General features: G+C 39.8%; 2 protein-coding genes across 2 annotated transcripts; one reads left to right on the top strand and one right to left on the bottom strand.

Moving 5' to 3' along the window:
• On the top strand, nt 1-2,353 carry LOC122325011 (NF-kappa-B inhibitor alpha-like). Its single transcript, XM_043219826.1, has 6 exons — nt 1-284; nt 899-1,004; nt 1,088-1,295; nt 1,390-1,478; nt 1,570-1,827; nt 1,938-2,353. Exons 1-6 carry the CDS (start codon nt 43-45, stop codon nt 1,968-1,970), a joined length of 936 nt encoding a protein of 311 aa, XP_043075761.1. The 5' UTR covers nt 1-42; the 3' UTR covers nt 1,971-2,353.
• Nucleotides 2,354-4,227: 1,874 nt separating this feature from the next.
• LOC122325012 (proteasome subunit alpha type-6-like) lies at nt 4,228-8,647 on the bottom strand. Its single transcript, XM_043219827.1, has 7 exons — nt 8,461-8,647; nt 7,528-7,622; nt 7,153-7,230; nt 6,915-7,074; nt 5,868-6,046; nt 4,588-4,682; nt 4,228-4,392 (listed from the first exon to the last, which is right to left on the bottom strand). Exons 1-7 carry the CDS (start codon nt 8,534-8,536, stop codon nt 4,335-4,337), a joined length of 741 nt encoding a protein of 246 aa, XP_043075762.1. The 5' UTR covers nt 8,537-8,647; the 3' UTR covers nt 4,228-4,334.
• Nucleotides 8,648-10,642: the final 1,995 nt, after the last annotated feature.

The following is a 10,642-nucleotide window of genomic DNA, read 5'->3' as shown; positions in this document are numbered from 1 at the left end:
TCCGCACACTTCACTTCAGACCGCGCTACTGCGAGCGTCGCGATGGATGTACACAGAGCTGGCTCGGTCGACTTTCGGGATTGTAATATGGATGAAACGGATATGAAAAACAGGAAGGTGCAACACCAGGAGGAACGCGTCGACAGCGGCGTGGATTCGCTGAAGGAGGACGAGTATATGAAAATTGTGGAGGAAATTGAGACTTTGCTTCTTGGAGACCGGATTGCGATTCCGAAGGGGACGTGCGAGTCTTGGACGCAAGAAGTCACCGAGGATGGAGACACGTAAGTGGAAGCATTTTCATTAAAGTTAAAAACACCGCAATGCAATTTTCATATATATATATATATAGCTTAAAAAGTGCAGAAATCATATAATGTGTGCAAAACCGACTTCACGGCGTCTGGAATAGCTGTCGAACGCATTAAATGAAGCAATGCATTTGTTGTTAGGCAACTGTTCCCTTCTTTTTACGCTAAATTATGCAAGTTGCAGTGCTTAAAAAAATCGATTTGGGTAAACTGAGCAACCTTGACTGTTACAGCTGTAATTGTAAACTGGAAAAAAAAAGAGAGAAGAGAAGTTTTTGTAAATAGTTTAATCTGCGAGATATGGCTAAAGTGCGGAAGTAAACAAATATCTTTTTGGAGCGGCGCCCAAAGTGGGAGGCGCTTGTCAAACAAAGCGCGCAGGCAGGAAAGTCCCTGGCGCGCGGCCAAGCGCGCATAACGTATCAGATGTGTGGAGCCACACTGGTTGGAAATAACCTTAAAAACTCCATTCTTGCGAAACGCTGCCTGCTCGTATTGTGTGTGTGTGTGTGTCTGCTAAACCACATCCTTTGAGAGTGTGCTTAAAATATTTTCTAAAAAAAAAACCCTCCCACATTATTTTCCAGGTATCTTCACCTTGCCATCATTCACAAGGCGGACGACTATGCCATCCAGATTATCAAACAGTGTCAGAACGACCCGTTCCTGAACAGACAGAACAACCAGAGACAGGTAATAGAGCTCCCCAAACACAGCTATCCGCACGATTCACCCGGTTTTCCTAACGTGACTAACATCCGGCCTCCGTCCCGCAGACTGCCCTGCATCTCGCCGTCATCACGGATCAGCCACACATGGTGGACAGACTGCTCAAGGCCGGCTGCGATCCACGGCTGGTGGACCAGAGCGGGAACACGGCCCTCCACATCGCCTGCAAAAGAGGCTCGCAGGCTTGCTTCTCGGTGCTGACTCAAATTCAGACCCAGCATCTACACTCCATTCTCAGCTTCCCGAACTACAGCGGTGAGTCTTGGTTTCGCGTAAAATTGCAGCACAGTTCAAAAACACGTCTTTTGTTCTACATTTTTTTAATGTAATCCTTCTTTTTCGATGACAGGACACATGTGTCTCCACATAGCGGCCATTAACAACTACCTCTCAATGGTGGAGAGTCTGGTCCAGCTTGGGGCGGATGTAAACGCAAAGGTAAGGCGTGAGTTTAAAACACCCCCCAGCTTCACAGACGAGTCCCTCACACGCTCCAATAGAGTACTAATGTAAGATTCGTCTCGTTTAGGAGCAGTGTAGCGGCCGTACGTCACTCCACTTGGCCGTGGACCTGCAGAACCTGGATCTGGTGCACGTGCTCATCACTTTGGGAGCGGATGTCAATAGTCTAACCTACGGCGGGTACACGCCGTACCACCTGACCTTCGGCCGCCAGAACAGCGAGATCCAGAGGCAGCTTTACACCCGGACGGCTCAGGAGCTCAGAGCGATGCCGGAGAGCGAGTCAGAGGACAGCGATGAGGACTGGATGTCCGATGAAGAATGTGTAAGTTTCCTTGAGAAACCTCTCCTACATTTCCCGTCTCGATGTTGCGCCATTCCTTTTACGTAGCCGTTCGGGTTGTGTTTAAACGTCTTTCTCGTTTGTTTTAACAGATCTATGACGATATCCAGTTCTGTGGGAGATAGTCGGGCCCTCGGGACAACATTCCCTGTGATGCAATGCAGCGAAGGCCGTAGGTGCTGTCTCTAGGTCTGGGACGGGGTCCGCCTTATCCCAGGACGTCAATCCCTCGATGGGACTTCTATAGTGGAAGACCCGAGCCCCTTCCAGGGGCGCGACGGTGGTGGTGCTGTTCAACACGGAAAACCCCCCCCGAAGATAGCTGGACCAAAAGCTTTACCAATAATCCAAAGAGTTGGGAAAATGTGTATATTTTGTGAATATATAGAGAGAGATATATTTTTAATATTTGTAAATACGCGAAATGAAACACTTGTTGATATGTTTATAGTCTATATATGACACTGTGAGAATATTTTTACATTAAAAGCAAAAGAAATGACGCAGATTCCGAGTTGGGGTGTTTTCTTGTATTGAATGCGATGGAGTGATTTCAGAAGGCCTGGAAATTTTCTGAGTTGTGAAACTTGTGAAAGAACATGTAAACCCCTGTAGAGGTGGAATAGCAGCCCTTGGTGTCGGTTCAGAAGAAGAAGAAAAAAAAAAAAGCCCTCGGTGCGTACAGTAACTATCGTTTCCTTTCTGGAACGCATGAGTCACGTAGATGCGTCACTAGAGTTAGAATAAAATTCCTTGGGTCTGCTGAAGTGGAGTCATGAACGTCTGACTCACGCTCGGTGTAAAGTTTCCCACAAGAAAGAGAAATGAACACCCGACCACTAAAGGTGTGAGGTTCATAAAAAATGATATATTCATTGCTAGGATTACATTATGTGTATGCATGAGCAGGTTATCCATAAACACATGACGGATCAGTGCGGTTTGTGGATTGTTCAGATCGCCACCTAATTCTAAGTCATAGCGCTGTTTTTAAAAAGGCATTAATCATGTTTCTGGAGACGGATGAGCCAGGGATCATGAATTTTAGGGAAATTCCATAGCTTTGTTGTCCTGACAATGAGTATCATGCTATAAAAACGATTGGAAAGTTTTCAATGTGACATACATCGTAATCATCAAGGTGAATTCCAACTCCATTATATATGTGTGTGTGTGTGTGTGTGTGTGTGTGTGTGTGTACATACACAGTAGTCTTGAAATGTTCACCTTTGCACATATCAAGGGGTGGGACCAGAAGGGCATAAGTGACATTTTGGGTAAAATTAAAATATATACATGAAAGAAATATGAAAGCTCTTGATGACCTGGTAAAATGTCAGCCATAAGCTGCGTACAAACTTTTGTTCTAAACGATTAAAATCAGTACACAGTCATATGAAAGTATTGTAACTTTTGGTTTCGGCCCTCCTGTAAAGTTTGTGAAATGTCACTTACTCCTTTCTGGTTCTCACCCCTCGATATATACAGAAATAATACATATATATATATATATATATATATATATATATATATATATATATATATATATATATATATATATATATATACACACACACACACACATACATAAATATATATATGTGTGTGTGTGTGTATATATATATATATGTGTGTGTGTGTGTGTGTGTGTATATATATATATATATATATATATTATAAAAAAAGGGTCTTTTTTTCTTGACAAGGCTGCATTTATTTGATCAAAAATACAATAAAAAGTAATATAGTGAAATTGTATTTTAAGACGTTTTAAAATGTAATTTATTCTTGTGATGCAAAGCTGATTTTTCATCATCCTTATTCCAGTCTTCACTCTTATCAGCATCATTAACGTTAAAAATAGTTGTGCTGCCTAATATTTCTATGGAAACAGTTTAACTTTTTTCTGAAGAGACAATTTATGTAAAATATTTTGTTAAAATTATAAAAGTCTTTACTGTCACTTTCCTTAAAATAATTTTCTTCTGCTTTTCGTCAAACATGTACTTGTGGATCAGATTTACGCAGAGCTGCACGGAAACGATCGCTTAAATTCATATTTTCAGCTGAGCCACAAGGTTAAGGAAAAACACTAAAGTCAGATCAGCAGTGCGACTGAACTCAACGTCACGTGTCCGGCGCCCTCGCTTAATCTCTAGCCAGCCCTGATTGACTCTTGTTACACTTAAGATGCGCAAAGTTCACAAGAAGAATTCCACGAAATGAAACCGGTTTGTAAAATATTTCCCAGTTGTCAAACGAGCTAGGGAAAAAACAGGACGCGGCGAAAATGAAAGATGTGCGTGATGGGGACTCCCCCAGTCAATCATACTGCTATACCAGAAAAAAAGGAAGGAGGAAGAAAGAGAGCAGGAATCTTAATGTTTTTCTCAAAACGTATTTAATTGAACAGGGGGAATTTACATAAGAACAAAAGCTCAGCGCAGGATCCTACGTATCTCAACACCGTGAGCAGCGCCCTGGAGATCTCAGTCCCTCTCAGCCAGAGACACCAAATGAGTGTCCAGCTCGGACTCGGACAGAATCCTGTGAACGGAGCAAAGGAGCAAGTCGTTTTAGGGGCCAGAACCGCGTAAAACATAATCAGTGCACTCTAATTATATACATAAATGAGCCGTGTCGCGTCATGTGACGAATATCACTACTGAAGCCGTGGACCGTCAGCTTTTCTAGAAGTGGTTTGCTGTAGATCTCTCCGTGTAGACGGCTTCTTTCACCCACCTGAATTTGGGATCCTCCGCTGTGATGACGCCTACCTCCAACTCAGACGGTTTGAAATCGATCGACAGAACGGTTGATAGACAAGTGACCGCCGTCTGCGGATGGAAAGGCTTTATTAAATCGAACACACAGATAATCCAGTTCAAACCGCTTTTTGGCTTCGCAGACCTGGGAAAACGTGATTTGTTTTCGCCTCGGTCTGAATTAAAACGCCAATTCATTCTTTTGCGCTAGGTGCGGTTTTAAAAGCTCATACACGCTGCTTTAAACCAAATCTAAACAAAGATTGGAAAAAAACGAATCGTTAAATTAATTGTTTGGGAGTCCTTGAACAAATAAGGTAAAAGTAAATGCACGTTATGAAGAAATTGAAAGTGTTTTTTGACCTTGCGTGCACGTCAGCCTGTTGTTGGGGACTCCCAAAGCTAAAATATGAACCTTTCATAACCTCTAATGGGGGAATTTAGGGCCTTTTTAGATGAATCCCAAGATCTCTCTATAGAGAGCAACACTCCTAAAACGATCAAGGGGCAGAAACGTAGCAAGGAGGTTGTTACACCAATCCATGTGGTTCAACCGTAATTTTACAAAACTACGAGATTACTTCTTATGCGCAAAGAAAACAAAAATAATAACTTTATTAAACAATTCATCTCCTCACCATCACCCTATAGCACCGTTTTAGAGTATGTCTGCACATAAGGCGATAGTGTTGAACATTGGCTCGTTCAAATATTGATTTTGGATCATTTTTAACCCCCAAAAAGTTGCTGCAGCTTTAATGACCTCCTTTTCTGGGCGTTGATGTGTTGACTTGATCGTGTTAGGATCCTTGCTGTTTATGAGAGGGTCAGAAAGCCCTCGGATTTTAATTTGTGTTCAGGAGATAAACGAAGGTCTTACGTATTCGAAACGATAAAAGGGTGAGCAATTAATGACAGAATTTTCATTTTTGCGCAAACGTTTCTTTTTAAAAGGAGCTTTAAGTAGATCGTTTCAGATTACAAAACACACAGATCAGCAACACTGTTTACTAAGAAATTGTGAAATGAACCAGGAAGCAAGCATATACATCACCAATTCTTTTCTGTAATATCTTTAACTACATTATTGAGCAAAGCAAGTTAAGAGGAAGCTGATATTTCCATTCCAGAGAACCGGTGCTATGCGGACTGGATAAAGATCTGCTAAACACCCTGGGGTGCTGACGTGGCACTTTTAGAGGCTTGAATTCATTTTGATAAAGCTGTAGCAAAGGTTTTGATGAATTCTGATTGTACCTCAACTGTCTGCTCAAAGGTCCAGTCGAGTTTCTTTTTCACTTTTTTCTCCAGGAAGCTTGTAGCCTCTGTCTGCTTGACACCTGCAGCCGTGGCCTTGAAGCCACAGTAATAACCCGCCGGGTCACACTTATACACCTGTGGCCCGAGCTCCTCATCTACACCAATCACAATCATGCCTGAAAAGACAACGCATGAAAGCTACTTTGCATATTGGTTGTTTGTGTAAAACGTGCTGTGCAATGCTGAAACTAAATAAAAATAAATAAAATTAACACACACACACATATATAAAATATATTAAATAAAAAAATAATAAATAAATAAATATATATATATATATATATATATATATATATATATATATATATATATATATATATATAAATAATTTTGTGACCAAGTTAGAGATACTGGACTTTTTCTGAAATGTTGTTACTGTTGCTCAGTAAAATATCTAAGGCATTTCAGCAAAAACTTATTTTGATCACGGTGATCAAAATTAGGCAACTGTAGCATGAAATAAGATTAAAATTCAATTTTGAAGGGTAAAATCTGCAAGAAATTAGCAGGAAGTGTAGACTCTCTCGTAGTTCCGTGTTCGGTTTCTTAGAAAGGATTTTCCAGACATTTCGAATCGGGGTTAGACCACGCCTGGCCATCATTTCAATGTTCTTGTCTTCAAGGAAGTGTTTGCACCTACTTTTGTTTTGAAGTGTTTTGGGGGCATTTTCTTAAAAAATTTGACGGCTGTTTGGGAGACGCTTGCAGGGAAGGAACTGCATGCTGCTGAAGGGGTTCTGTTAAACATTTTATTTGAAGTGACCTTTGGACCGGTTCTCCTCTCTCCTAACAACGCGATCTTAAGCAAAGGTCTCATTGATCTCACCGCAAGATATTGCTTCTCGTTTCAAGCATAAACTCGTTAACTTTACATCTTCTCGTTTCATTTCAAGCAAATGCATCTCGATTTATAGATGTTTAGGTATTTGTATTAAGGGGATTAAAAAAGGAAAAAGATATAGATGGGATTCAGGGATGACTTACAGCAGCCAAGCGGCCTCATCTCTGCATTCTGTGTGTAAACCTGAGAGATGTCGGCGATCCTTTTACAGAGCATGTCTACTGGAATCTCATAACCATACTTGTACTTCCAGTTGGCGGCCTCGTAGCGAGCTCGCTGCACTTGAGACCTGCTGTCAGCTGAACACAAAACACAAGACATGGATGAGCGCATCGGCTCCAGCGGACATCGCGAGACATCTCAGGACGAGATCCGCACTGTCATTCCTGACATCACGCAGCCGATGTTCTCTGTGATCCTGAATAAGTGCGTGACGGTGGAAGAGTCAAGCAGCTTGTCCTGGAAAACACAGACCGTCTTCGATCAGCAGCAGCGCTGGAACTCAACTGACCAGCGGCATTAATAAAAGTCCTTCTTTCCAGCAACGTTTTCACCAAACAATGTTGATTTAGAACCAGTTATGCATATGTATTAATAATGTTTGTGCGGGTTGCTTTGTTTGTGGGAGGATACATAACATATAGCCAATTACAATAGTATTTATTTCTCAAGTCAGTGAAACATCAGGCGATTCCGAGAGATGTTCCTCAGACAACCTAATTTCGGTTGAGAAAGGATACTCGACAAAAAACTTACTGGGACTTTCTTCTGTGTGACGACTACTGCACAGTCTTTCCCCCGAACGGCAACGGATGTCAAACCACCCTGGTTTATGGCCTTAAATGCATATTCTGTAAAAAAAAATTACTAAAAGTTATTTAGAACGTTAAAAGGTTCAATCAAAAGGTATTTCTGAGAATTTTCTTTGGGAATAGAAAATAAAAATATCAAAAAATAAATAAAAATTGGAGACTAACAAAAAAATAACATAAAATTGTGTATTTTAATATGTAAAAAATAATACATAACTAAATAAAACTGCTTCTCAGACTGATTGAAAGAAGCATAATATTCTACAATTATGCTTTAACAATTAAAACAATCCAGCAACCACGAAGAAAAACAATGCAATCAAATACTGATTTGTTAATTTTTTAATAATATTAATCTATTATTCATGCCTATTCTGCCGTGGTATTTCAAAGATACGCTGTTACTGGCAAGCTGTTAACGCACAATGTTTATAAATGATGGTATTTAGCCGGAAACTGCGGTTGCCATGGTGAATGTTTAGAAACCTCACTAGCCAGTATGTCGGCGCCTCATCAATATATACATCAACGCACATCACTGTGGATCAGTGACTACACATTTCTAAGATAGTTTCGGATTTAAACCAGTTCATGTGTGATAAAATTACTGCACTACACATCAAATCAACCTATTCTCCATCACTCACTGCTAGTGCTAACGAGCTAGCTACTAGACCAAATGGGACGTTATATATAACAACAGAAGAAAAAAAACAGACACATACAGGTAAAAGGCATTTCATGTGACAGAATAATAATAGTACGAGCTCATGCTAACTGTTGGTGTGAGGCAGAGTGAGTGTGAGCTGCTCTGTAGGCGACATGACTGTGCACTTACTAGCTCCCATTCAAGTCCAATAAAGTCGTCCGTACTCACCTACTTGGTAAAGTCTTCCCTCCGGAGAAAAGATAGTGATGTGCCGGTCAAACCCCGCGCTCGAACCCCGGGACATGTTTACAAGAAATTTCTTAACCGTAAAATCGCAAAAGTATTACAGACTACACAGAACAGCGACATGCAGAACGAATGACCCGGAAGCAGTGGATTTTTTTTTTTCCGGGTCACCGTCTGACTCGGCGCTATTGCGGTCATTTTACCCCAATTAAACAGTTTGCACTTATATAATATGTTTCTCTCTTTACAATGCTATTTTAACTGTACTTGCAGCTTATATAATATCGATGAGATCAAAGGCCGTATAAATATGTGTAGCCTACTTAAAGAGAGTATAGGCTACTTCCATCATTTAATGCACTTACTTTTTTTTTAAAAAAGAGCATTTTGTGAAAAGACAAATTAAAAAGTATTACTTTAAAATATATTTTAAATCATGGTCTTAATAATATTACTGGTGCAATAATACAATTTAATTTGTTTAACAAAAGTAGGCCTAGGCCCATTTGATTGTAATTTAACTGGTGTAAATATATATTTTACTTTAAGTTAATATACTTTAAATGCCCTAAATAGAAATTTGATCATTACAAATGGACATTTTTTAAATATGTTTATTTATTTTTTGTTTGCCACAAATGCTTGTAGCTACATTTGGCAGCAGAATTTAATCAATTAATTGTCTTTGAAATAGATATTACAAGCAGTTATTAAAATGCAAAAGTGCTTTCAAAATATAATATCAATTTAAAATATAATACAGATTCGTTTCATCGCAAATTAATCTGAAGTGTTTTTCCAGTGCTCTAAAAGCTTTGCAAAAACGTGTAAATATTGCCACTATATAAAAATTATCATCTCTAAAAACTCGAACCCTTTTAAACTCTGATTGTAACGTTTAATAAAAGGATTTAAAACTGATTAGTTTACATGTATAGTTTGTGCCTGTTTTCTACCTTTAGACTTTTCTACCAGGAAACCTATAGACTTTAATAATCTAATCAAAGATAATCCTACCTCACAGTTAATGAAAACAAGCTTTTATCTCTTAAATGCATATTTATAGGCGAAATGTTCTTGACCCCAAACCTCTGAGGCGCATGTTCGGCCGCCCTGACTTGGCGCTGACCACACGGTTGTGAACGTACTCTTATCTCATCTACAAGACTGTTCTTTTTCAGCGAAAACGGCTCAAACTTATCTCGACTCACTTCCTTTAGGTTTTGGTATTTAATTCTTAGAAGAATAGCTCATGCAAAGAAATGACATGTTTTAAGGCGAGCGTGTGCAAAAAAAGAAGTGTTTTTTTACACATCGAGCGCTATTTTTTTTTTCTCTCGCAGACGAAAGCAGAAAAGACATGCACCAAACGTATTTGAAGTGCATAAATTGGTGAGAAACAGGGCCGTTTCTTAAACACCTACCACGCTGAAATCCCCTTGTGACCCAATTCGGCTTTCGGAGAGTTAACCTGTGGGAGTGTGTCAGAGCTGTTTCCTGCTCTCTCACAGCCTTTCCACAGGTACCGGCGCACATCCAGTTTTGAGGTGGTGTGAATCTGGAAGCCCGTAAAATACCAGAAGACTCATAATGGTCACTGTCCAAAATAAATGAAACAGGATGACTACAAATAGAGCTTGAAAGTCAAAGATGAATGACATTTGGTCGACCCTGAAATCGCCAAAAGTCCCTGTCACCGCTTCCCATTTAATTAATCTGTAATGAAAAGAGCGAATGAAGTTATTTCGGTCACAGCAAGAGGTTTGTGCAAAGGAGTAGTTCACCCCTAAAAAAGAGGGTTTGCTTAAAATGTATACTCATCCGAGATACTATAGACGAGTTCGTTTCTTCGTCAAACCGATCTGGAGAAATTTAGCATTACATCACTTGTTTATCAATAGATCCTCTGCAGTGAATGGGTGCCGTCAGAATGAGAGTCCAAACCACTGAGAAAAACATCACAAAAATACACAAGTAACTCATCAGTTAACATCCGGAGTAGAGATGCTAGATGTTGGAAACAAATCTGTTCACATTAAAAAAATACAAATAAAATAAAAATGCAAACGCTGAGATAGATTGAGAGTTTTAGTTTTGGGTGAACCAGTCCTCTAAACACGCAAATTAGCATTTTTATTGGTTTAAATGCAAAGGTTTTGCAGAA

The sequence above is a fragment of the Puntigrus tetrazona genome, chromosome 20 (assembly GCF_018831695.1).
Source record: "Puntigrus tetrazona isolate hp1 chromosome 20, ASM1883169v1, whole genome shotgun sequence".
Lineage (NCBI taxonomy): Eukaryota > Metazoa > Chordata > Actinopteri > Cypriniformes > Cyprinidae > Puntigrus > Puntigrus tetrazona.
The sequence above is the reverse complement of the archived record's forward strand: the minus strand, read 5'-3'. Positions and strand labels throughout refer to the sequence as shown.

What these genes read in the sequence shown, in the direction of transcription:
- LOC122325012 (XM_043219827.1), bottom strand. Translation starts at nt 8,536, where the DNA reads ATGTCCCGGGGTTCGAGCGCGGGGTTTGACCGGCACATCACTATCTTT. An exon ending in GGGAAGACTTTACCAAGTAG is followed by an intron (nt 7,623 to 8,460) that starts GTGAGTACGGAC and finishes TTTTTTTTACAG; the next exon opens with AATATGCATTTAAGGCCATA. An exon ending in CCTTTGAGCAGACAGTTGAG is followed by an intron (nt 4,683 to 5,867) that starts GTACAATCAGAA and finishes TTCCATCCGCAG; the next exon opens with ACGGCGGTCACTTGTCTATC.
- LOC122325011 (XM_043219826.1), top strand. Translation starts at nt 43, where the DNA reads ATGGATGTACACAGAGCTGGCTCGGTCGACTTTCGGGATTGTAATATG. An exon ending in GTCACCGAGGATGGAGACAC is followed by an intron (nt 285 to 898) that starts GTAAGTGGAAGC and finishes ATTATTTTCCAG; the next exon opens with GTATCTTCACCTTGCCATCA. An exon ending in CAGCTTCCCGAACTACAGCG is followed by an intron (nt 1,296 to 1,389) that starts GTGAGTCTTGGT and finishes TTTCGATGACAG; the next exon opens with GACACATGTGTCTCCACATA.